Source organism: Manacus vitellinus, unplaced genomic scaffold (assembly GCF_001715985.3).
Source record: "Manacus vitellinus isolate BGI_N305 unplaced genomic scaffold, ASM171598v3 scaffold_30_pilon, whole genome shotgun sequence".
Classification (NCBI taxonomy): domain Eukaryota; kingdom Metazoa; phylum Chordata; class Aves; order Passeriformes; family Pipridae; genus Manacus; species Manacus vitellinus.
Genome location: NW_021940291.1, coordinates 7556495 through 7583739, shown reverse-complemented (window position 1 = coordinate 7583739; position 27245 = coordinate 7556495). Strand labels below are relative to the sequence as shown.

Sequence of the window (27245 nt, the reverse complement as noted above, 5' to 3'; positions counted from 1 at the left end):
AGGGTCAGGGGCTGACCAGCCAGCAAAGACTTGTCTACAGACCCAGAGAAAAGGATTTCTCGTGCTCTGTGGCATCCAAAGCACGCAGGCCAGTTGATCAACAACCACGGCTTTGCTACAGGAAGAAATCGATAATATTCTTTAAAAATAACAGTCCTGTCGCTACAGCCTGGACTGTCTACAGAGATGAAATAATACACTGAACCTAGAACTTACAACTAAAGAACAACAATCACAGCAATCTAGTGAGCTAAGCTTCCACTTCGAAATTGGCTTTTTCAAGTAAGTGATCAGTCAAGGTACTTTGAGGATATTTCACAGAATATTTTAAAATACGTTCTAAAATACATCTTTCTGTTAGATTAATTATTAACCAACACCCAATGAAGGCTTGGTTTTTAAAAGCCAGCACTGGGTAAACGAGCTTTTACAGTACTAGACATAGGTCTGAGTCAGAATCCAGACTTTTTAATTATTATTTATTTATTTTTAAAGAGCTTAATCATTTAATCCCATAATTTCTAATTTTCCTAAGCAGAATGACTGTACAGTAGTGTACAGAATCTATAGATGAGCTCAAAATGCTACAGGAAGGCAGGAATTCTGGGCTCCTGAGGTCTCTTTTTTTCCAGCTCATCCAGTCTTCCAAGTCACTACATTTCGAGTGCTTGCATTTGTAGCCACTTATCTAGTAAAGCTAAATACAGCTCCAAAGAGTGATAACCTGACTTTTTCTGGTTTACCTGGTCACTTGCACAAATCAGTTTACCATGGATAGACAATGCCTTTACTTTCTACAGTTTTACTTATAATTTAATAACACTATGAATTATCAACCAGCACCTCTTGGCAACGTGGCATTCGAGAGGGTCAGCAAGCAAGATGGGTCTGAATTATTTGAACAACCAGAATTAGAAAATGTGCCTTTAGCATAACGCTTTTGAGGAAGGTTTTTAGCAGGAAAAGTTAACAGCACTCAGAACCAACAAACCAGGCTGCTGGTAGCATGTCACACAGTGGCTTCTCTAGTTCTCATTTCCAAAACCTTTTTGATGAAAATAAAGAAGGTACATAAAAACCTCTTACTAAAGGGAAGAGTCATGGAAAATAAAAGTAAATATAAAATGGCAAAAAAAAAATAAAAAGGAGAATGCTTCAAAAAGAGGGGCAAAAAGCTGCAGACAAAACTTGGCAGCAAATTGCACATCACGGGGTGTAAGTCTTTTTTACACCAACATCCGACACAATAGAAGGGAGATAAACATACACAGAAGATCAGTGTTTATTTACACGTATTAATGAGCCTGTTTTCACATTCCAGCCAGGGTGAAATTCAGATGGAGACACCTGCCTCAACAACACCGGCTGCGCTTGTTCTGCCACTATCAGGGCTGTATCCAGGCTGCCAGGCAGTGAACTTCCTACCCCAGATGCCTACAGCCAGGCAGGAGATGGAGAAGCCGGCCCAGCCCTTGCAGCCCCACAGCTGGCCAAGCAGGGACCGGACCCAGCGGCAGCTCCCCGAGTCAGGAATGGTTTCATCCCATATGTGACTATTTCCTACCTTGCTAAAAAACAAGTGAGAGAAAAAAGGGGTGAGAGGGGGAGAACCTGAGAGAAATGCCTTTGCCTTCCACTGAGCACTCGCTGATCTGCATAACTTGTTATTACTGCTCTGGGTGTGTAGTCCTTGGCAGGAAGCTCACTGCCATCTCTTGCAATGTTTTCTAATCTAAGCTGCAATTTACCCTGGAGCAGTTGTTTTATCTGAATTGTAAATCCAGCAAGGATGGCACAGTACAGGCAGGACCGGGACATTTTGCTGTTGCACAGGTCCTTTCAGAGCTGCTCTTGTAACTCTTTCAAAAGGGCAGTAGAAGGAAGCAACACAAGGCCAATTCACAGTGTGGCAGAACCACATGGTTCCTTCTCAGTCAGTATCTTAGTCAGATCCAGAGAGTGATGCAAGACAAGTCAGGCAGTATCTCTTGGTTGGTTTGTTAAGCAGAAACAGCCTGCCCTTGGAAAACACAAGCTGTTCTTCAGGGCTGAAACAGGAGCAGCAAATGTCCAGAGCAAAACATGAAGTTGGAAAAACTAATCAGAATTTGATCTAGCAGCATCAGCCAGACTATTAGAGAGAGAAGGTGAAATGTTCAGCAGTTCTGGATGTGCTCCACAAAACTCCATGGTGTTCACCTTGGGGCCTCCCCTAACATAGATTAGGTGAAGGTATTTAAGCCTTTCCTGCAGGTCACATTCTCTAAAGCTCTGACCATTACGGTTGCTCTGTTCTAGACTTGCTCTGGTTTATCTACCACTTGCCTGCTTAAAACTAAGCAAAATATTTTAGCTAGGATTTTTCCTGCACCAACTTGGTGGAAAGGAAACATCCCAGTCCCTGACACACTGCAGGCCTCCTCAGACAGGCTCCCAGGATCAGCTCCCTGTGGATCAGCACTACACCTTATGGACTCAGGCTGCATGTGTGGTTCATTAGAAGCACCAGATCATTTTCTGCAACATATTCCAAATTTTCTCTGGGTATTACACCCCTTCATTGAGAGGCTCAATCTTCTAGCAGCTTTCAGAAATTTTACCCTGTTGATCTCAGACCATTTCTTCAAGATTTTAGACATTCTAATCCTGTGTTTCAAAGCACTTGCAACTTAGTCCTGCTTGTTCACACTTGCTCCTCCAGAACAAAACCAAGGCCCATTTGGGTACCTGCCAGACTCTCACAATTTTGGAAGATTTGAAACAAGAAGTGACCAGCTGCCAGTTCTCCTTGACAAGGCTTTTCACCACAGAAAAACTTAGGTTTCCCCCCATCAGGTTTGTTTCAAAATACAGCTTCAAGCTCAGCCAACCATCCCCAATTTGAACAAAGACCGAAGAACTAGAAAATTGTAATAATGTCACATTAAGGTATAAACTCAGATCATTTTTCAATAAGCACTTTTCAACAGATATACAGGTTAAGGCACAAATATCCCAGGGATCTGAAATGGCAAATAGTTTACAGAAACTTGGCTGTTGCAGACACAAACTTTGTGTGTAAGTGTAGACAGGTTAGGGAATGTGGGAATTTTGAGAACTATCTGACATAAAATAATCCACCTTTAGACAGTGTAGCAGAGAAAGTAAAGCAAATAAACACAATTTCAAGGGCATTAAAAGGGAATTTCTACATTTTCTTTATAACAGCTCCTAGTTAAACTTCTTTTTTCACCATAAACTCCATCACTATGAAGGCTTTTTAGAGAGAAAATGCAAATAGAAGTTCTGTTGTTAGCTTAATAAAATGAGCTACTACCAAAATATTTTGCATTTTCTCTTCTTACGCAGCACCTCTTAAAACTGGTATTTTACAGCCTATCAAAAGGATATTAAAAGCTGTCTGCACTGAGGCCTAAACGGAAGATGACGTAGAATTAGATTTGTCAGCAGAAAGAGGAAAGAAAGCAACCACATCCCCAAAACCCCCGTTCTCAGGGCAGACATGGGAACCTCGGGAAGGACCTGAGCTCCAGGAGACAGGAAATTGCCTTATTGTCTGAAATCTGGGGTCTAGCAGCCAAGTGTTTAATCGCTTCTTGGTAGCAAAAGTCATGTATTTCCTCACTTATCAGTACACAAACATTAGCCGAGTAAATCTGGAAACGTAGCTAACAACAAACCCCCAACAACCACACCTGGCACCCTCGGGGTCTCTCTGAAGTTCTCCCTCTCTCTGACTCCAGCAGATCATCAGCAGAGCTTTGGGACAGGGGCCAGGCAGGAGCACCCCTTGCCCCCTGCCCCAGCCTGCCTGGTGGACGGACACACAGCCCCACGGACGGACACACAGCCCCACGGACGGACACACAGCCCCACGGACGGACACACAGCCCCACGGACGGACACACAGCCCCACGGACGGACACACAGCCCCACGGACGGACACACAGCCCCACGGACGGACACACAGCCCCACGGACGGACACACAGCCCCACGGACGGACACACAGCCCCACGGACGGACACACAGCCCCACGGACGGACACACAGCCCCACGGACGGACACACAGCCCCACGGACGGACACACAGCCCGGCTGCTCCACAGGGCCAAGCCCCCAAAGCCCTGCAAAGCCACAGTCACCGGGACACACCCTGTCGTAACCTTTTGTCTCATTCAGACCTAATTAAGCCACTCGTGGTGACAATAGTGGGGGTTTGTGTGAAAGTAACAGGGTGTCACTCCCTGCGGGAATCTTTATAAAATATCTAGGAAATCAGGTCAGGGTGGGACAGTTCCCTTCTCTCGATTACTTGCAAAGACAGAGAAACAGCACAGTGCTGTTGAAGTAAGATGTAAAGCTACTGTTACCTTGCAAGCCAAAAAAAAAAAAAAAAATTAAATTCCCAGATGCTCAAAAAGTCTTATCTAGGCTGTCTGATTATGCTACTTTGGCCAGGTTTCATTGCTTTTCACGACTGATAAAGCTGAAAAAGCCATATGTTTGTGGAAATGTCTCCAGGATAATAAAAATAAAGTGATTTCATTACCGAATCACATGCCAAACATTTGCTTTTGATGATGTAATTTGGCTCAATCGCCGTTTAAAACACATCTCAAAGAGTCAAGTACTTTGTTTTGTTTTCAAAGAACTGTCTGCTGTGTGTCCTGTCATCACCCGATGAAACCAAGCTTCTCCTGATCCTTTCTCTAAAAATCCTTAGAGAAATGAATGCACAGACAGTGTTCAACAACTGAGGTTTCACTGCATGTTCATAGGTGATTCACTGTTTCTCATCTCAAATAAGTTTTCCTTACCACTCATTCTCGTTAGTCCCATATTTTCTACTGCTTTGAAACAGAAGTTGCTTATTAAAACTCTTAAAAAAAAAATTTACAACGCAAATCCAGTACAAGGCTTTAGGTGCCCTGTCCTAAAAGACAAAAGCAAAGAAACACAGATATCAAAATAAACAGCTTGTCTTTCAAGTATACCAAACACACCTAGGTGTCACTTCAAAAGTCACTGGAATATGTGGCCCTTAATACTCCCAAAAGTCTCAATAGCTTCTGGATTCTACTATCCAATCAGTGTGTGTTTGGATTAAAAAAAACAAACAAACACACAAAAAAGCAGCCGAATGTATCTCCCTGAAAAGCCACAACCATTCATTCCCTAAGCTTCCTAAATTCAGTAGTCAACTTCTAGTTTCAAGTTCTATGACCTTCACAGGAATGCCTTTTCATTATAATAAACAAGTTAGCAACACTATCTAATACATCTATGATAAGTTTGGTGTGTTCATTATAAACCCTGATTATCAGGTTTGGAAATCTCCCCATTTCAATCATTATTTTGAAGAAACCAGTGAAAGGGATGTGCCTCTGGATGTTTGCTCTTTATAGAATAAACAGGTTAAAGCTTTCATTATAATATGGATATTTTTGAGTTGGAGCACAACTGGCACTCCCTTCTTTCATCTTACAATTCAATTACTCTCTTAAAAAACAAATGTTTGTCTCAAGGGATGCAATCAGTCAGGTCACTTGAACACACAACCTCGCTGACTTCTGCACCACTATGCACAGCACTGGAGAAACCTGGCTGAAAATCCCACAGCTGTCTCTGAAGGATCAACAAGTGCCAGCACTTTGGGAAGAAATGTAGCCACCAAACCTGCAAGTTTATACATGCTGGATGATTTGCTTAATTAAGAGACAAGTATTTGTTTAGCACTACAGAGCAAGGTGGGGAGAGGAAGACACCTAAAGCCAAACCTGCCTCACTTACCATGAGGGGCAAGACTGCAGAAGAGGTTGTTTGCAAACAACTGAGGACTGGTAGGAAGCCAATTTCTACCTAACAAGGATATGGACCTGGTATTCACTCCTCATCCTGCTCATCACCCTACTGCTACAGAATGTGGCAGCACTCAATGCAGCCCAGGAGCACCTTTGCTTTTCTCAGCTCTGGGGGAAGGAGAGCACCAGGCAAAGTAAGTTTTGTAAACTCCCAAGTAATATATTTGGCAGTCTTTGGAAATGAAGACAATATGAAAAGAGGCAGAAGGGGTTTGGCAGACAAAGACCATCCTCCTGTTATCACTCACAGGTACACCACTGTGGTTAGTACAGGGAGACGAGGCTGAGAACTAGTGCAGAGTCAGGCACAAAACTTCCAGCCCCATTTCTGACCCAGGGCTCCCCTTCTGCTGACTCACACCCTGGTCCCCAACTCCCCTGAAACCACACACACTCTGTAATGCTGCTTTGGCTAATCATTAACCTACCCAAGGATCCCTGGAGCCCTCTCTGCAGCAGGGGCACCAATGCCACTAAGTCCAGGTAAGACTGGCAGCACATGATGCTACCAAAACCAGCCACTGTTTTCACATAAGTCCTGGAAACATGGTTAAATATATTTTTAGAGTCATTCTCTTGCAATAGCTTTCCCAACAGGAGTTTTTGGAAGGAAACCTAATCTACTATAAAATAAGATTTGAAAGGCCAAGCTCAGTCAAGAGTAAAACTAGAGAGGCACTTGGGGACAGGGCTTAGTGGCTAATATGGTGGTGCTGGGTTAACAGTTGGACTCAATGATCTTAGAAGTCTTTTCCAACATTAACAATTCTATGGCAGAGTTCAAGATAATTTGGTTTTTAAGAACTTGTATAATTCCATATACACATCTACATACAAATGCACATGTGTATATGCACATATTTCTGTACACAATTTTATTTCCTTGCTTTATGCTAATATTGTTCAGTTCAACCTCGAAACTGCAGCTCGGACTGTACAAGTCCTCTGCCCAGGATCTGTGCCCAAGGTCTACAATACAGATAATGCTAAGAAGACCAAAGCTGTGCACAAGAATTTGTGTCACCCCCATCCCCCCAACACCATCATCTGAAATTGGGACTTTCAGAGAGAGATGCCAGTCTACTAAAGCAGCTGATAATTACACAGTGGCACTTTAAACAAAGTTTCCTTAGTTCTCAAGTGTAGGCCTGTGTTTTGAAAAAAAACAGCATACAGGTTTGAGGGGGAAGACAACACCATATTTGCATGCTTTAGAGAGAATCAACACCTTCCCTGAGAGTAAGTCTGGGATGTTTTATGTGCAGCAATCTCTGCTCTCCTTAAGCATGGGAGAGCCAGAATTTCAGGTGCACAGCATGAGCCAGGTCCTACCCTCTGATCCATATACATACTTACCTCAAACATCAGTGGGAGCCTCATTTATATGTACATGCACATATTCACATCATTTACACAGGTAAACTGACAGTAAATCAACTGCAAGTAATGAATGTGCTCCATACAGAAAGTTAACACTCACAGATGTCTTGAAAAGGCTAATGAATATACCAACACTAGCTGGATGAATTCTTGTTCACCATTGCATTATGTTTTGCATAGAGACATTCAAACTACCAGGATGGGGAACAACATACATTAAACCTTTAAATGTTCTTCTGATTGTTCAGCTACCTACCTTTCGTTCCCTGAAGAAACAACCACTTCAGACTCCAAGCACACTACTCTGCATTAATTAGTAAAAGATGAAAACCAGAGAGAAACTTTGTCATCATAAAAAAAATGTGCTCTTTTTCTAGACATATTTGCAAAAACCAGTGTGATAGCTACAGTTTTGCCTACTTAGGACAGACTTCTGTTCCTCTCTAATGCCGGTGAACTGTGAAAATGCCAGCTCCAGAAATAGCAATTCTGAACAGGAATCATTCCCAACTTACAAGTTTGAGATTGAAGGAAGTTTATGTTTTATACAGAATTAGCATTCCTACAGGTGAGCTCCTACACTTTCAGAAAAAGTTCATTTCTGCCCCAATTTTGTGCATGTCTTTCTACAGCGCTCTGGTTTTATTCTGGGGGTGCCTTTTTGTTTGTTTGTCTGTTCTATAAAGAATTCAAGGGAAAATAATGCCCCCAGTAAGACAATTCTGAAATAGCAGTGGGTTTGAACTTCTTAAAAATTGCTCAACTGGTTTTATTCATCCAGCTTAAAATTGTATCATTGTAGAAACTTTGAAAGCCATATTTGGCAATGTTCTTCAAGGGCAGGGAAGACACAGGATTATTGTTATTTAGTTGGAGTGGAACATTGTGTATGTATAAAACTTGTGTATATTGTAATGAGTAACTTAAGCGTGGCTGAAGAGTTTATAAGCACAAAAATCAACAAGTACAGCACTCAGCCCTTAAATAACACGTAAAAAACCCAAACAGTTTTTGGGTGAGGCAGCAGATTTTCACTGCATTTAGAAGAAAAAAAACAAAAACAAACCAAACAAAAAAATCCCTCCCATGAGTAATTTAGAACCCAATTGCCTTGTATATCCTTTATCTCCTCCAAAGACTGGGAAGATTGTAAAGCCATATCTAAGAACCAGGAGCTGCAGACTCAGCTACAGAGTTCGAGGCCACAACCTCATATAAAGCCTTCAAGTCATGTATTTTTTTAAAATGATGCCTACTAGCAACCTTGGCACTGTTTACAGAGCTGCAATTGCAAAAATCCACTTAGCTCATTGCTCATTTTGTGATCCTGCTTTAACAAGTAAGATTTTTTACTCCAGGCTGATCTACCTCAACCACTCCCCAGGCAACCCTGCAGAGGTGAGTGCTGGGCACTGCTGCCAGGATTTAGCTGCCAACTCCTGTTTGCTGCTTCACTGCTAAAAATGGTACCTGGCATAGCATGCAAGTAAGACAGAAACTTAACATCACCAGCTGCACCAAAGGGGAATGTTGGTATGTCTGTTGTAGCCTAATCTCCCTGCACTGGCACCTTGGTTGGGCTGCCAACGTTTCTGAGAATTCCTTATCTGCAGTGGGGCTGTCAGAGCCCACCACTGCCATGACCTGGGAGCCTGCACTCCTCTCCCCAACATGCCTCCTCTCACTCAGGGAGCAGAGACAGGCTTTCAGAGCAGACTGTGATTCACGTGTGAGGAATGTTTGGTAGATATCCCCACCGAGCCCACAGGCTGCGGTTACTGCCTTCATTCCCAGCAATCTGAAGATTCATGTTTCTCTCGTTAAATCAGCGATGACACAGTGAAGTGCAGGTCTGGGCATGATCCAGGTTCATGATGAACATCTACAAGCATTTCACAGAATATCTATACCCACACTATTCACATACAGACATTCTATATCCATTTGCAAGTTGATCATACTTGCATCCTAGATATGTCCGTTAATTTCCGCAAATACTTACACCACGCCACTAAAAATAAATCTTTAATCTCAAAGAGCAGTAATATCAAACTTTCAACACTGTGGAAGGTGTTGATTGGCCTCCTTCTTAACAACCTTGTAAAGCATTACACAGGCTATATATTTTGTGTACCAAGCCATTTCCATGAGTCTTCTCACCATATATAAAAATTAATGGCTTTGCTTAAGAAGTTTGCAGAACTAGGCCTTGGCTTTGTAATGTCACACTTGAGAGAAGACTTAATATTTACATTTCACATGGGTCTTAAAACCGCTTTTTTGTGCTGCAAATACTTCTTCAAACTGACCATGGAAATTTGGACCTGGGGCTGTATCTGCATGGCTAAGGTGCATGTGGAATATTTCCTATAATTTGTTAATCATCGGATGCTCTCTCATTCCTTCCCTTTCCTGCCTGTTTTCATCACAAAGATGCTCCATGACATATGTTCAAGGACTTTGCCAAAGAACAAAAGGGAGGAAGGAAGCACAGGTCAAAAAGGTAAACGAAGGGGAAAAAAGGAAAGGAGAAAAACAGTGGCTGTCTGGAACACAGTGCAAATAGCTGAAATGACACTCTTTAAATAAAACTATGTTAAGGACCTTTATTACCTTAGAAAACAAAAATCTTTGTGAGCTTATGAAAAATGAATAGGAACAGAGGACTCCATAAGTACTGAAGGTAATGTGGTGTCCTTCTCCCTGGTCCTTTTGAGAAGTTTGAATGCAATGATACAAATAAGAATAAAGAGACTTTCAACACTGCCTACCCACGAAATAACCCTTCAGTGTTAGTTTAAATTAAAAAGTCCTCCACAGTTTGGTGTCTAGGTACCCCTCTGTGTGCCCTTCCTCTCTGTTTTACCTCTATACAATCAAGTAGCTTCTGAAAAGTTACCCTTCTTGGGGCAACTTTTAGCCATCACTTGACAGTAAATAAGTGAATTGTTCTTGAGACAGAGCTAGTAGAAATATTGTGTGATAGCTAGATGAAACAACTGGCATTAACTTGAGTATTTGGTACAGTTTTGTCAGCAGGATTCATACCAGTGTTCAGTAGCTGTCTCTATCAAAATATGTATTGCATTCTCTCTGAAGATCATTTCCTGTCCTTTCCACAACCAAGCAGACCGTCCCTTTCAGTAGTTACCACAGAGCAATTATCCACATTCTGCTTGAGAAAAAGCACTTACAGGAAAGTATTTAAATCCATAAATAGTGCAGGATTTTCTTTTGCTCTTGTTTGTCTACTAGAGCCAATGCTAGGGGACAAAGAGAGATCCCCAGACCTCCAAGCAGCACTTCCAGAGAACAGTTTAGGAACTGCTGCTGAAACACATTTGCTCTCTTTACAGCAGGCACTAAGCAGCAAACTGAGGAGCCTGCTGAATGTGCTATGGTTTGTACCTTGCAAAACCCTGTTTAATAAAGCAAGTAGTTCTCGTGAGCCTGGAATGAGTGCAGCCTACTTCCTTCATTAGTATGCATCTTATGATCTTAAGACTGATGCTTGATGTCTAAAAAGGGTAGAAAACTCTTCTGCCACGATTGAGACAGACTGTAAAGCAGGCTGCTTTAAGCCTCACACTTACATATCATGTCTTTCCACAAAACTTGCAGAAGAAAAATACCTTAAAATTTGTCCAAATCAGTTGACAAGAGTTTCAATATATGAAAGGGAAGGCTACATGAATGGAAACACTGCATGTGATGGTAGAAACCTTGTTCTACAGAAAAACAAGTTTGAAAGTTTCGAAGCTATGAAATCCAAAACTGAACCCCACTTACCTTAGTGTTCATACAAGATCTTCCACGCTTATACTCTTTGTGACTTGCTCTTTTATCAAGCTTGTTCCACAAAGCTTTGGCCTTCCATGTGGTCACTCTTGATTTTAGTTTGGTGTAAAAGTTTCTATTGTCCAAAGGATCTAATTCAAGTTGGCGAGTGAGAATATTAAAGGCCTGAATGGTGCCTTTGCATGTTGTTGCTTGTACAAAGTTCTCAAATATCTGGCCAGCTTGACTGTATTTTTCATCATCGGTTTCCCCCATGTTCTGAGAGAAGAGTTTGAAAAGGATTAAGCTGGAGCTCTTGTGCCAGGGTACAGGTGATCAACAATACTGAGTACTTCCAAGCATGTTATTCCTAGAAAAGACAAACACAGGTCACATTAAAGCATGTTCTGCATAACAAAACTAAACCCACATCCAATATGAACATAAAAAAACCAACATACAGTGACTGGACAACCAGGTACAAACAGGCACACAAACAAGCTTAACATACCTGTGCTGTCACAGCATGTACTCACTAAGACTGTTATAAAAACCCTACAAACTCAAGCCTGCTGCTTCAAGAAGAACCAGCTTCACTGACAGCCTGAGGATTTCTTTAATTTTTTGCTCAGTCCTTGGTAACTGATGAAGAAAACCCAAATGTCCAGATGTTTTTCCCAAGCAGCATTTATGTCACAGCAAGTTACCACACCTCTGGTAACATTTTAATCTTAAAAATCATGGAAGCCTGCAGCCAAAAGTCAACATTATTTAAGGGATATCTTTTTTATCCTGTTGCACAAGCTAAGGCCTAGAGTTCAGCTTAGCCAGAGCAATTTAAAATTGGCACAACCACTTGCCACAAGCAAACGCACCAAACGGGCTAAGTAGAAACATATCACAAGTTACACCAGAACTGAAGAAACTGAAAACAAGTACCCGCAGAGAGCCCCCCTTTTCCCAACTCTCTTGCCAAAATGAGAAAGGGTTTGGTGCTCTAGAGCATAGAAAGGAATTTTATCTCCACGTTTCCACATGTTAAATGCTGAAGTAATGTGTCTGGAGTCTTACCTTGTCATGTGCTGGTGATATAAAGTAATGATGTTTGGCCCGCTAAGCCCCACTGCCTTTTCCTAGTAACATGATCACTGTCAAACTGTGCCTGATATTCCAGATAAATACCCTTACATTCTGCAAGAGCAGTGCTATTCTAAATTAACATAAGTTTCAAAGAACCGAAATACTTTCATTGTGGCACTCCCTTATCCTTCTTTAACCTTCTTCTCAATCTCTAATGGGGAGCATCTTAGAGTCAGCCAAGGTCCACAGAAAACATCCAAGTGGTTTTTACATTTTCCAAGAAAATTGTTACAGGTTATGTATAAACTTGTCCTCAGAAGAGGGTTTACCCGGACTCAAGTCCAGAAATTTAAGTCATGTACTCTTTTTCTCACTATTAAAGAATTATCTACCAATCCAAGAAACCAAAAACTAAATCAGTGCTTGCCTAACTTCCCACATAATTAGTTATTGTACTTGGAACATCATCTGTTGGCTGACAGCTTTAGAATAAATTGTTAGAAAGGCCTCTGAAGTTATGCTTTTTGATTTAACACTGTTCACAAACTATTCATTCTCTGCTTGCATTTCCTTCAAAGAAGAAAAGAGGAAACATAACCAGTGTATTTAAGAAGAGACCTACCATGTCTATCTTACCATCCTCTAATACAGAAAAATATTATGCAACTTATTAAAGAGATCCCATGGGGAGATATGAGGAAGTATTTGGAATACTCACATTCCCTGGTTGTGCTCAAAATAAATAACCTTTGTGTGCACATCATCAGTCTGTTGTTGGTTTGTGGGTAAAATAAATTGGCAATGTTGAGAGTTTGTACATTTTCTTAGACCAAATGTCATGCTTAAATATTTGGTGCCAAGAATAAGTCCGAAAATTTTTGTTTTCCCCTCTGAATACTTCATTTATAGTACGCTCTGTGCCCTTTTCTGAAGGGCCTTGTGGCTTCGTGAGGTAAGAGAACAAGCATTTTATGTGCCCCAACTTTCAGAAGGTTTAATTTTTCAAGAAACTGAGTGCCGTGAACTCCCACTGCCTCAAACGGAGTTCAGGACATCCTGCACCTTTCCAGGTTCAAGTCCTCAGTGATTAATGAGAAAACCCCTCCAACAACTACATTTCAGCAGGAGGGAGCGCGGCCACCTCAGCCCCCCCAGCGCGGGTGGGAGGGAGGCCCAGCATTACCCTCACCAGTTCTAGCTCTGGGAATTAGGATTAGGTCAGTCCAACAAGGGCCAATGGATCCAAAAGCTCCACAGGGAAAGGGAAAGGTGGGGAACAACCATAGAAGACAATGGAGATGCTACACTGATGCTTAAACAGCTTGGTAAACAGGCGCCTCGGGATTTGAGACCCATTAAAAAAGAAAAAAAGGATTAAAATCAAGGCTAAGCACCTCTACACCTGCCTGAGGTAATTTTGTAACAGAAAAATCAAAGTATTTTCCTTTTCCCCTCAAAATAATTATGAATAGATTCTTGGGGAGTGGGGAAGTATCAGGGAAATGTTCCACTTTGGACATGTCAGCTAAGGGAGTGGCATTATTAGATTAGATTTCCTTCACTGCTGTTAACTCACACTGGTGCTGTCTCAGTGCTACCAAAGACTTTGACCGACACAAGAGCTATAAACAGTGCTTCCTATCCACTGTTTTATTAGCTCATCAGAAGACTGTTGTTACATGTTCATAACACACAAGTATCTTTAAAAGTTAATTCTGGGCATAATTGATCAGTGAATCTGATCACAAGCTCTTTAATTCAGCATCTTTTCTGCTCACAGAGAGCAGAGTTTTATAGCTTCAGCTGTTTCTGTCCAGCCAGGAAGTGGGGGCAGAATAAAGCTGAGAGAGGAGAGCCATATCTGAACCAACCACAGAAGAAAAACAGCATGTGCCAGTGCTGATAACAGCAAGGACAAGGCAGGAGATCAGCAGGAGCCACTGCAGGCAATGGGAAGGGGACAAAAACCTTTTTAGCAAGGAGTGGGAGTAGGTGCTGCACATACACACACACACACAAACACGAACAGTAAGCCTGGGCTTCCTCTGCCTTTCCACAGCCAGGAGGAGGACAGCCAGAACACCTTCTCCAGCCTTACAACATCCCTCTTCCAACACCACAAAGCCAAGACTGGGGCTACATTTTCTGGGCACAAAATCTTCTCCCCATGAACTTCCAAAACACTCCCATCTTGTCCATACTGAAAAGTTGTGGAGTGGCATCTCAGTTGAGACATTTGCTCACTAGTGAAACATTTCTCCTCACTATGTCAGAGGTCATATTCTCCAAAAAAATCTCATTTTGTGGTCAAAAAGCCAGGATGAGACAGGAGACTCTGGTTACTAGGGTTTCTGGATTGCAGGAAACAGCATTTATTTTGTCTTTTTTTTTTTTTTTTGGCATGAACACTGTGTTGACAGATGACAGAGAAGAAGATAGTGCTCTAAGTATATGCAGCTGATGGAAAAGAATGCATTTTTTTTCTGAGGAGTCACTGATATTTCACTGCAATATTGTACATAATTCACTAGAAACAATGCAATAAGGACAAGAAGTTGAACAGGGCCATTCTTAACTGTAATTAAAGTTTCCTGTTCTGTAACTGTCTCAAAAGCTTAAGAGGCAATGCATAAACTGCTTACCTGTAGGAGGAAAAAAAAAAAAAAAACATTTGGCAAAGTGCTTGAGTTCTTATTATCATTTATCTTTTTTCTTCCTTCATCCTATTCACTCCAGGGATGAAATATAGATCCAAAAGTCTCATCAAGGTGAGTACTGATGCTGAAACTGCGAACTATGCTTTTCAGAGTGACTATTGAACTTCCTCTGGAAGCACAATCCAAAAATATAATGAAGCTTATTTGCAACTTCACTGAAGCACTACAGAGCCCAATAAAAATTTGGGCCAGGGAAAGGAAAGGAATGAGAGAACAGGAAATAGTCTGGACAAACAGTTCTTTTAAGTCAGAACTGAAGCATCCGTGGGTTAGATTTACAGCTAACAAGAATTGCCATTTTAGGTCCCAAGCAGTAGGTATTAAGCACATAGAAGAATCTGGCTTTCCATGTAGCTTCCCTGGGTGATACAGGAGTCTCTGGAGGGCTCCAAGGCACAAAGTGCAAACACTGGGAAGAAGGAGGATTCCATTTGGATGGCCCCTTCTACTGTTAGAAGTTACCCTTACCTCCTTTCTGCCCTCCAGCTGGGGCAAACAGGAATGTCACATAAGGAAAGCTGAGAAGTGCTGTTCGTGTCTGGTGGCTGCCCAAGAAGAAAGCAAAGATCTTATTACAACTAAAAGGAAAGCAGAGCAAAAGGGACAGAGAGGAAGCAGAAATTAAAGCAATGCTGTGTGCACAGATGTAGACCCAGGAAAGCAAAATGCCTCCAGTCTTGGCTGACATCTCCTGACAGTGAAACAAGCTCTGTTACCAGAGATGATTTTGAAAATACTGAAAAAGCAGCTCCACTGTCAGGGCAATTCCACTAAGTATCTCCAGTTAAATGGATGTATGGAGCTGGTTCATGTCTGCACATGAAGTCTTTCAGCAGCAAGCTGAGCAAGCAATAAAGTTGACATATATGAGTCATTAAATGAAAATAAATTTTTGACAGCAGTACTATGCGAGTTACTTGTCAGCAGGGCCTTGAGGTAGAACACCCAAAAATTAAAAATTAAAAACCTTTTTTGGCTTAGTTGTCCCACTGGAGAGAGAACAATGCTAATTTAATTCAAACTTGCAGCACTTAAGTCCTTCCTTAGTCCCTTAATGCTCTGCTTCTAATATTTGAGAACATGTTCCTCCGAGAGATTGGAAAAGAATTAAATTCCTCACATTTCAATACCACTAATCCTGATCCCATTTTCAATACAGCCCTAATTCTTCCATGTTTACTGAGAATAAATTCTTCTATTAAGACTGCTCTTTGGCATGCAGGACACAATACATTTATTGTTTGCTTAAGGCGAGAAACATCAACAGAAACAAAAGACTGGATTCTGCAACATCTGTAGTTATCATCTGCTTAGGCCCTTCCTCATCATCACTTAAAACTACAGTACTGCTGCTGTCCCTTCCCCGACAGAGCTATTTAACAACATCTCAACACCATTACAAAAAGTGAAGTTTGCAAGTGAAACTGGCCATGTTGTAGCCCTTCTAGGTTTTGCAACTTTGTTTCTGCTCTCGTTATGCACTCTGTTTTACGGTGACCATTTTAAACATAAATATTTCTATCTGGAGGAAACACAGCTTTTTGGTGGTTTGGTTTCTTTGCGTGTTGTCCTAAAACTGACATAGAAGGACAAAAAAAAAAAAAAAAAAAAAGTGATTCTGGTAACAACTAAAGCTCTCATTTGCTTCACTTATAAAACTAGTTAAGACCTCAGAAGTCCATTGGTCTGAAATACTTGTTTTTTATCAGTGACAAATAGAAAACACATTTCTTAAGATGCACAGTCCTAACAGAAACATCAATGAAGAGAAATTGGCTCTGAACAAAGCCTCACAAACCATCTCTATAAACAGCCAGATTACTTTTCTTCATTTTTATAAAAAGCTGACTTCCACAGAACTCCTAACTTTTCAGGCCAAGTATGGAATTCAAAACAGTTCCTACTGAGACACTCTGTGCCTATGAACTTACAAGGTTACTGTACACGCTATCAGCTTGTTTTGCAGGAGTTACATGAGACATTTCAAACATAAGCCTTCCAACAAGTGCTGCTGTGCCAATTTAACCTGCTACATCTGGAAGCATCCACAAGAAAATATAGCTGGAAACACGCACAAGTACACTAATGCTTCGCAGTGGATATTTTAGATATGTTCACAGGAAGCACAAAATAAAATGACCTATCTCTAGGATTTTATCTGCCACACAGACTAAGTCACATTCCACACATTTTAAAGCTGAAAGCTTTAAAAATAGTCCGGTTTGTTTCTCGATGTTACTGGTCTGAGCCTTACAGTTTTACTGGGGGACACTGACAAGTAAAAGGAGTTCAACCACATGAGCCAGCAGCTTGCACGTGTCTCCATTCAGAGAGTCATAAAGCATTGGCCTGAGGAAGGCGTGGGATGCTGCCCAAGGGTCCCCATGTGCAACCCCAGGGATGGAGGTTCAGGCATCTGCCCCAGCTGCTGGTGGGCCCAAGGCACGTGACCCTCTTGCAGCCCAGGTTCCCAGGCTTCAGATCACACCAAACAGAAAACTGGCAGCCACAGGGTTCACACCACTCTGCTGCCTGCACCAGAAATCCTGTCCTGTGAGAATCACTAAAATCCCAGACGTTCATTTTGCCGGACACCAGCACAAGTGTTTCAAATGAATGACAATACATACTTTTCCAGGCATCTGTCTGCAGCATATACTCAAAGGAGTAATCAGAAACACTGTCATTTCTGAAGAACGAGTTGTTAAATTACAAAGGGGTTTTTTTCCCCCCCTTTTGTTTTTCTTTAAAGTAATGGTGTTGTACCTACTCCACTGAAAATTGTAACTCTAGACTTCCAAGTCCAAAGGTTTTAAGGAGAAATGTTTCCTATTTCTTTTATTATTCTGTGCAAATCACAGTGAGTATTTAAAAATTATTACTTCTAACAGGGGTGTTAAAAGCTCTATTACAAGGTCCCAAGTTTCCACATAGTTAACATTTTCAAAAATAAGTGTAGATGATTACACACAGTCATTAGGGGTTAAATGTTACACATGAACAAGATATTAAAACCTGACTCTTGTTTAGACTGGTTACAAGAAAGAACATTTTTTAGCTCTGTTGTAGTAGATCAGAAACACAATATAAGCAACAGTAGAAGGTTTATGCTGATGTTTCCCTAGGTTAGGATCACAAGAGCAAAGGAAAAAAGTATACCATCAGTCAGCAAGAAAGCTTAAGAAAAGGCACCTGTTCTTGAAGTTACAAAGATGTTATGGATGTAGTCTCAGTGAAAACAATTAAAAGGATGATCTTTAAGCTCTTTGAAACTCCTGCCTTTCTTTTCCTATAGTAACACCCATAATTTCAAGCTCACACACTGGAACAGCAGGGATATAAAAGTTAATCAAAGAATAGGCAGCGTTGGTTGTTTTTTGATCAGCACAAGACTTTCTATTTTCAATAGGATGTTAGAACACTGAGCCAGACTAATTTGGAGAGCAAGTAATACCCTATTTTCCATTACCAAAGTTACAGCCAGCAGGGAGGTGGCAGGGTCAGGCACAATGGGCAGCAACAGACAATTGAGAGAGCGATGGAGAGGGACCTCTGGCACCACTTTTGCCCAGCTGTGAGAACTTCAACATCCCACTCCCTCTCACAGCCCTGTGTCCTCCTGTCTGTTCTCCACCCTCAGGTCACAGGGAAAACTCAGATGGCACAACTGTGTCCATGAGGAACACAATAAAATGCACATCCGTTGGCTGACAGAGCTGTCAGCAAAATCCCTGCTACAGATGCAGCTATACCAACACAACTGAGCCACGTTTGGCAGCGGCTCCTCTCACACAGCTTTCCCTTGGTATGCATGGGGACATAATCATGGAGGTAAATACACCATAAAAAACCCAAACATATGAACCAGTAAAAAGCAGACTCTTTCAGTCAGCAATCATGGAAATAATGTTGGTTAACTACACTGGGAATAGGAATAATCTAGAAGGATGGGGCACAGCAAGATAGGCTATGAACTAACACAGCAACATGAGACTGCCAAGGCCTCTGGCAGTGCCCAGTTTCACTCTTGACCCACAGAGGCTACAGAGCAGACAGGGTGACCAGCACTGCTGCTGCTCCAGCTGAGAACTGCCCGAAGACATCAGCTGGAGACACCAGAAAGTGCCTTTGGAGAAAAGTGGATACCAAAGCAAGATTGTCTTTTGTTTCCCCTCAGGATTTCTGTGAGAAAGGAAATTAATATTTCTTCATAATATGAATTTCATAATATGAAATTATGACTGTGCTGAAGCCAACTGCCCAGGCTATGTCTTGGGGAAGAGCAAGAACAGCACCAATGTCAGTTTTCACAAATATATGCCAAAAGCTCTCTGGAGAATGTTTCAGGTTGTCTGTCCAAGCATGGATCTGTAGATCCCTGCTCTTCAGTATGTTACTCTCTCATTACTAGGGCTGTGGCAATTAGCCAAGAGTTGAACAGGAAGAATAAGCAGCCAGCACGAGGGCTGCAAGACCTTGAGGGCTCTGGTCCACAATAATTCATTTGGCAGAGCTGCCCTCATCTGTAGACATCAGACTTCCAGATCAGCAACCAGGATTAATCCATTGAAAACACAGACAGGATTGCTTTGCCAACGATCAAAGAAATGAAACATTCTGGGCAATATTTCCTATGTGTACACACACACACACTTTTAGGAATCAACACATTCCACTGCTATAACTTTTTTTAGTGCAAGGCTGCACTCAGTTCTTCCTGTGTTTTATCGGGGCATTAATGTTATCAGTCACACCAAAATCCATGGGAACCACAAAGTTAAAGAATCAAAGAAACCCAAAAGCAGTTTTGAGTTGTAAATGATAGGTTCCTTGGTTGCAGTAATGTCAATATGCCACCAAAAACCAGCCACTGAATGACAGTGGAGAGCTGTGAAGGCACACCCAGACAAGTCAGCCAGAGGGTGATGGGAAACCAGAAAACTAGGTTAAACACCAAACTCTGCTCCAAGGAACATTTATATAAAAAGACAAAAACAGAAAGAAAGCTACTGTGATGGTTTTGTGTATCTTTTATTTTTTTTTGTCCTTGTAAACTGGACAGATAGTTACGAGAAGAGATTAGAGAAGACATATTTTCTGAAAGTAGAAACAGTATTTTTGGAAGAAAATGTGCAGGACAATTTCTACCCTCCCTCTGCCTGGACTTCCCAAAAAATGAAGAAAAACAAAGTATAAAAAGAACCAAATAAAGATTCCAAGAGAGTTACAAAAACATCATCCATTTCTGATGCAGAAAAATCCTATCAGTCAAACAACAGAATACATCTTAAAATGTTAGTTTTTGGAAATCCACCAGGAAAAAAAGAAAAAAGAAACCACATCACCCAATGGGAATAAGATATTAGGAAGCAGTCCCTTCAAAAAAAAAAAAAAATAACTCTAAGAGCAAAACATCATTAACCAACAACAGGAGGGATGACAAATGCATCGCTGTTTTCACAAGGCAAGCTGAGATAAATTCAGGATTAAATTATGATTCATCTTCTCCAGCACAGTAAAGTTTACTAGTTTACTAGAAATATTTACTAGAAAAATGTGCTTTTCTTGGTGTTTCCCTTCCTAGAGCAATTGTTCATCACACAGCCTGATTCCAGAAGCCTAAGGATTAAATTCTCTGTGTTAGTCCTACCAACAGCATTGAAGGTCAGAGGTGGTTGCACCTTCTCATATTAAAGTTTTATGCAACACTGGCCATTTGCTTCCAATGACCTACACTGTAGTACGTAGATGATGTTATCATCATGCTCTTCACTAGTCATTCTTTCATTTGCAAAATTCATTTTATCATGCACTTCAGTGCACGTAAGCAGGCAGACACTGTAGGAACACAGGCACCACTAAAGTACCAAGGCAAAGAACGTCAGTTCTTCTAAAAAAGTTACTTTTCTCACTGTCATCTAGTCCCAACATTTGTTTTACTGCACTGAAGAGTCAACATTTCTTAATGAAAGCACGCATCTGTAGCAGGCTACGGCCAGCGTCAACAAATACATATCTGAAAGCCAACGTTAATGTGCATTTAAAGAGCTGAGCCTGTGTAAGTGCAAAAACATCACAGGTATGTCAGACATACCCAGGAAGTTTTCAGGCAGTGATACCGTTTCATTCCCATATATTGACATGTGGTTACGTGGAACAGCTACAGCTGCTTGGGGATCCTGAAATGATGCCATGTGGTGACTACATGGTGCTTACTTGAGCATAATGTTTTCAGTGCAGAGTAGATAAGAGGCATCACGTTTCCTACAGTTACAGGAAGACAGAGCTAAAGCTGCTTTGGTGCCCCAACTCTCAAACAGTCTGTAATTTTCAGAAAGAGAAAGGGTTAACTGCTTCTGGGTCCGCAGAGTGCCTGGTGCACAAGGTGCTGATTAGAGCTGGCTTTGTTAGAGGAAAACAATAATTTGGGAAGGCAAGTGGTTTACAGAAACATCTTGGGTCAACTGGGTTTTGCTTTGGCACAGCCCAGCCTCCGCAGGCCGGCTGGATGCCCGCTGGCCCGTGTCTCAGTGCTGCCAGCCCCCCAGGGCATGGGGCAGCTTTAATCTTAGCCCAGCTCCAGTGGGCTGCCCTTGGCCTCTCCACAGTCCCCAAGGCTGAGCCCACAGCATTGACCTCCGAGCACTCTGCTCCTCCCTCACTGTGCCTGCTCTGCCAACAGTGGGAACTGCCAGAACACCAGAAGCTTTTACCCAACTGCTGATCAGAAGAAAACCCAAAATCCATTCATCCAGTGTGCCTACACAAAGCAAATTAACTGAAGACACGAAGATGTATTTTGTTATTACAGTTCCTTCATATATAGTTCAAACAGTTATAATACTCCCCATTTTATAGAGAGCAAGAAGGAAAACAGAACTGACAACCAGAAAGAGGATGGAGAGCAAGATGTCTGGGTCTAAATTATTCACAAAGCAATTATTGTTTAGTTTTCCACTTTACAAGTATTTTTTTTTTAAAGTTTTGTTATGTAGCCTGAGACCTTATGTTGGCTTGGACTTCTCTCTGGTTTTATATTAGTGCAGATTTTTCCCCCTCTTCTGCACACAGGTAAACAGTATTGCTTTTATTTCACTGAAATGTGCAACCAGATTTTTATCTACACTCCAGTTACCAAGGTGTAGTTTACTAGGAATAAGGAGTTGGCTAATGCCCTAATACAGCAGCTGTATCACCACTGCGATTAAATACCAACACAACCAGTGCTCCAAAAGCCATATGCACAGCACAGGCTTTGTTGCAGCACGTTTCAAAAGTAGGACATCCCTGGAGCTCCCTGCACAGGCTCTGAGTGTTCATAAACCCATGAAAACAGCACCTTTACTCGGGTGGCACTTTATCTTAGCTATTTCATAGACTGCAGTAGCCTGCACTTGGGGTCTCCCTTTGCCACTGTCATACCAAGCCCACCTTCCAGCCAAGGCATCGGCACAGGGGTGGTTGGTGATGGACAGAAAACAGGCAGGAAGGCAAATCTGCATTTGGACCAGACCAGATTCTGTCTCTGTCACAGCACACAGAGATGCTGGTTTGGGATGAGCAGCCGAAGGACCCTCGTTTAACACCATTCACTACCTCGCTGCAAAGAAAACCCAAATTGGCAGAAACACCCCCAAAGATCATGTAGTACCTTTCAGCTTTGTAAAGCATTGGGGTTTCTCTCTGGGAGCAGAGAAAGGAAAAAATAACTTTAGTGGTACTGTTGGATGGTTTGAGCTCCCCAGCTTTTCATTCCAGATAGGATTTTCTTTTTTAAAAAAAAGAAAGTTTATATTCTTCTCCCCCTAGACAGTTGTTTGGAACTTCTACTTGGATTACCAAAGACAACAAGCAAGTGATACGCTTCATAAAGCAAAGGAAAAAGTTTTGGACACAATATCCAAATGGATACAATTTGCATGGTATGGGCTCACCCCCATCACAGAAAAAAAAAAAAAAAGTGGGCCAACATGAAAACTAAATCTCAGATGAAGTTTAAAGAGTATTTATATCACCTCTGGGGCAAAAATCTCAAGGAACAGTGCCTTCTTTTGTGTGCAAGTCATACTACAACCAGATACTACTTAAAAGAAAACTCTCAAACCAGTAGCCAAAGGAGAAGAAAGAAAAAGGCATGGCAACATGAAAAAAGCTCAAATGCCAGTCAAGGTATTTCCATAATGCACTTCTAAATCAGAAAACCTTATGAAAGGGTGTCTAGAAGTGACTGCAACAGTCACAGAATCAGTCAATTCCTTTATGGTACAACATGAGAGGTTGTACCCCTGCCCTCATTCCTGCCAAGTGCACAGCACTGTGAAGTACATCAAGTTCAAACACCCCAGTACCTCCCCTGTGTGTGGCACAGATTACCATAGCAAAGGCTGTGAACACTCCTGTCCCTTTGGTGGTGCTTCTGGAGCCTGGTGCAGCTGGGTAGGACCAGAGGGCTGTCAGACCTCACATTCTTATCAAAGCTAGACTGAGTACAACTTCATTGATGCTATCAACTTCAAGGAACTCCTTTCAAAGAAGGTCCATCAGACATACCACAGTCTGGGGGAAACGGGCTCCTTTCTAGCCAGATTAACCTGTTACCTTAAACTGCCACATTTAAAAAGACACACACACACCCAAGGATATTCCAGTGAGCATATATTCCAGGGCTCCTGCTGCCACGAATGTGGACCCTTTCATGAGAAGCTTTTGTTGTATTTCATTTAACAGTTTTTCTGTCCTCCACAATCCACAGCCCTCCTTCCCCCACCACATGTGGGAAGAGCAGGGGCTCTTCCACCTCTGCCCTTTGCTGACCACCAGTCCTGCCAGTGAATTCGACCAGTGACCTGCCTGGGGGAGCAACACAAGCACACTGAGAAAAACTCAAAAGCCTTAGTAACAAAGGGCCCTAATGCATAAGCCAACAACATCCAGAACAGTTCATTCGTAGCTTCCTGTGATTGACAGGATAAGCTAATAGTTGAAGAATACTATTTTCTTCACTGGACAAAAGATGCCACATGTTTGCATAAATGAAGACTAAAAAAAAATTGTGAAGAGGTACAAGTTACAGATATTGAGTTACACAAGTGGCTACTACAATCCCTCCTCATGCTGCCCATAAGATGTGCACATGAACTTCTGCTTTGAACATATAAACTGGGTCTAAGGGAGACTGCTAGAAAAAAAGTGCAGAAGGCAGCACTTCACTGGATTCCCAATATCCAGAGCATCAACTGATTATGAATCAACTTTTGCAGAGCCTATTTCCCCAAGGCATCTTGGCAGGCAGTGTATGGCAATGCATGAACAGTTCACCTCGGTATTTTCAGGTCAGTGAAGCATCAGGCAGGCAGCATCCTTGCTTTCTAAAAACAGAAGCTAACAGTTTCACACAGCCCATCTTCTTGCCGTTGTAGCAGCTGTACTTACGTGTTTACTCCTTTTATTCCTTTTACCTTCAGTGGCAGGGCCACTCTGGAGTGGCCAACTCATCTCATAGCACTTTGGCAGAGGTCTAGTCATCACCAGCGGGTTAAAAGGTCAGGTTAGTAAATCTGATTAAGGCACAGCCCGCCAGGCAGGAGAAAAGATTGCAACAAGGACATTCAGCACAGCCACTGCTACTGTGACTCCACAGCTCCGGGTCTACAAACACTGGAGCAGGGAGAGAAAACACCCTGTGCTCGCAGGCACTACGGGCACAGAGGGAAGAGTCCACCCAAGCTCTGACAGACTCTGTGACAGCACAGGCACAGATACTTCTGGTGTTAAGCACAGTAAATCCAACATCCTTGATTCCCAGACAGAATACCCAGGTTATTAGCAACGGTTACCAACACAATTACCACAAGATCTCCCAGATGGATTTCCCCACTTTCTTGCCTACACCCTGTTTCTCTGATCCCTGTGAGGTTGCACACACCAGTGCATCTCAGCTGAAAGCTGACAATTTTACTGCTGGAATTTTAATCAAAAGCCATAGGAACGTAACGTAGAATACAGGCTTAGAGGAGAGAAGAAACAGGTAAAGGCAAAAAAAAATGGAATGAGCAAGTAAAATACAATTTTGGTGGAAGGAAGAACCTTTGGCCTGAGCCTTGCTGCCACTCTGACACTTTCTAACAGAAGTTCATGACAGTTTTGTGACACTGACTTCAAGTCACGGTATCTTGAGCGAAATTTTTAAACACGCTATACAAGCAGAAAGTTCAGCTGTTTCCACCTCCCCTGAGCACTGGCAAGGTTATCATTACACTGTCACTGCTGTAAAACAAACCCAGTCATCTACAATTGCACCACGGGGAAGATGGCTCTGCCGAAAACAGGGGAGGGGCTGCATCTGCCGGGGTGTGCCAAGCGAAACTCGCCATCCTCGCAGCACATGACTCAGCACCTATTCGGGCACATCAATACTCAACCACCCATTTGAAAACGCAGGTAATTTCTTCTTATCTCCCCCCCTCCACACACACACTCCAGTCAGTGAGCATGGGAAAGGCAGAGCATTGCAAACGAAGTCTGAGGAGTCTCAACAAGAAAAAAAAACCAACACAGCACAAGATGCGAAACAACTGTTCACACTGGACAATTGCTACTAAAATTCTGTTTAAGATTTAAATGTATCAGGTAAGAAATATTAGAAATTTGGATCCTATTTCCAAAAAGAGAAAGAGGACAGCAGATTCACTTGACAGAAACTCTTCATGTGAATATCGAGGTGTTAGGTAAATAAATAATTGTGTTACCTTTTTTTACTTCATTCTAATTGTGAGAGGTAACATTTATGTGGTCAATACTAGTTTCTAGTGGCGAGGTCCAGAATAATCTATTAGTTTTCATTTTAAGTTCCACAGACTTGGCAGAAAAGAGAAAAACTCTCTCTTTTTTGGATGGTTTCCCCCAAGAAAGCAGAATGATCATCAAAATCATTACAGAATCATCAGTCGAAGGAAGAAAACACTGTTTGACTTCATTTCCTCCCCCAAAATTAGAAAAAACCTTTTATTTCAGCCCTGTGCCTGGTATAACATCCCAGTAAAATATTATACAACAGACAACACCCATAAGAAAAGTAGAAAGTTTGGATTCAAAACATGAGCTGCTTCTTAGTATGACAAGGGTGTATTTTTGTCATTAGAGGAACAGTCATTGAAAATAAGTGTAACAAAGGCTTCCATGAATTCATCAGAAGCACTGGTCACAACCTTACATCGCCTCTCGATATCTTGCAGAGGAAAGTCAGACAAAGTAATGAAGTAAGTTTGTTTTCCACTTTGTAGAAGCACCAGTAATTCTCTCTCTTACACACATTTTCAACAAATTTTGCCTGTGGGTTGGCATACTGGCTGGATGACAGCTGATTAGGCAGAGAGGCAAGGAAAGTCCTTTGCTTGTCTGTGTGCTACTTCAGTAGAGCAAACAAAATTGAAAACCAGTGGTTCTCAGTCTCAGTGCACTAGAACAGTGATGTATCTGCACCAATATTTACCTCTAAATTAAATCTTGTGTGCAAATGCAGATTTGCTATACTATATAAGCAAATCCTGGATTTATCTTAGAAATCAGTGAAATAAGAGAGACAGTTAAATAATTACACAGCTGTTTTCCAGAAGTCAGTGTTTGTAGTTATATCGGTTTGAGATTTCAGACGAGCCAAATTACAGATATGTATCCTACTAAGTTCTGGGTCAGAATCCACAGAGCTTTACCTCAAAGGGCAGCAGTTTCATACTGACATTTCTTTGCAGAACTACCTGTTTTACCTGGCCATCTAAAGGATGCATACAAATGCTCTGTTAGAAAAAGATGAATCAAGAAATGATCAAATACAGTGTCAAGTCATTTGTGTATTTTATTGAATGTCATGTTGAACTTTGGACTTATTTTTCGTGAACAATACACAAAAATACATCACCTTGCTCTGAAACAGCCATGTTCATTTTGGTCTGTATTAATGTCTGATAAACATAAAGTAACTGGGAGACAAATGTTTCAGTTCCATAACAGAGCCTGATGATGCTTCTACATGCTTACAACATCAATCCATTCATTAAGTCAGGTAGCAGCTAAGGAAGTAGCTATAGACAGATCTGGTGGTATATATTTAAATGCATGTATAAATAAGGCCTTAAGATACTATCAAGCTTCTGCACTTGTCATGAAATAGCATTTGAAATACTGCTGAAGCCCTCTATGTGTATGCATTCAGCAAACAATCACAACTCCCTCCTCAGTCAAAAAGAAAATGAAGAGAAAGAAAAATAACCCTGCCCTTTGCATTTTTGCATAGGTAAGTGTAAGATAAAGACCTTGGGCATCTCCTTTCCCACATAAATACAGAAGTAAACGCCCCATTGTGACTTTTCATTCCCAAATCAGGAAGCACAGACAGAAACCCTCTGAGCAAGGGGCCAGCATCCACCTTTGC

General features: G+C 41.7%; 1 protein-coding gene across 2 annotated transcripts in view; it reads right to left on the bottom strand.

The window, feature by feature from the left end:
• The window catches only part of MICAL2 (microtubule associated monooxygenase, calponin and LIM domain containing 2), a 146954-nt gene that overhangs the window by 91767 nt on the left and 27942 nt on the right, over positions 1–27245 (bottom strand). For both annotated transcript variants that reach the window (XM_018076037.3, XM_018076038.3), the window contains exon 4: positions 11031–11388. In XM_018076037.3, the coding sequence (XP_017931526.2) occupies positions 11031–11294 (264 nt within the window). In that variant the 5' untranslated portion in view covers positions 11295–11388. The remainder of the gene's footprint in view (positions 1–11030; positions 11389–27245) is intronic.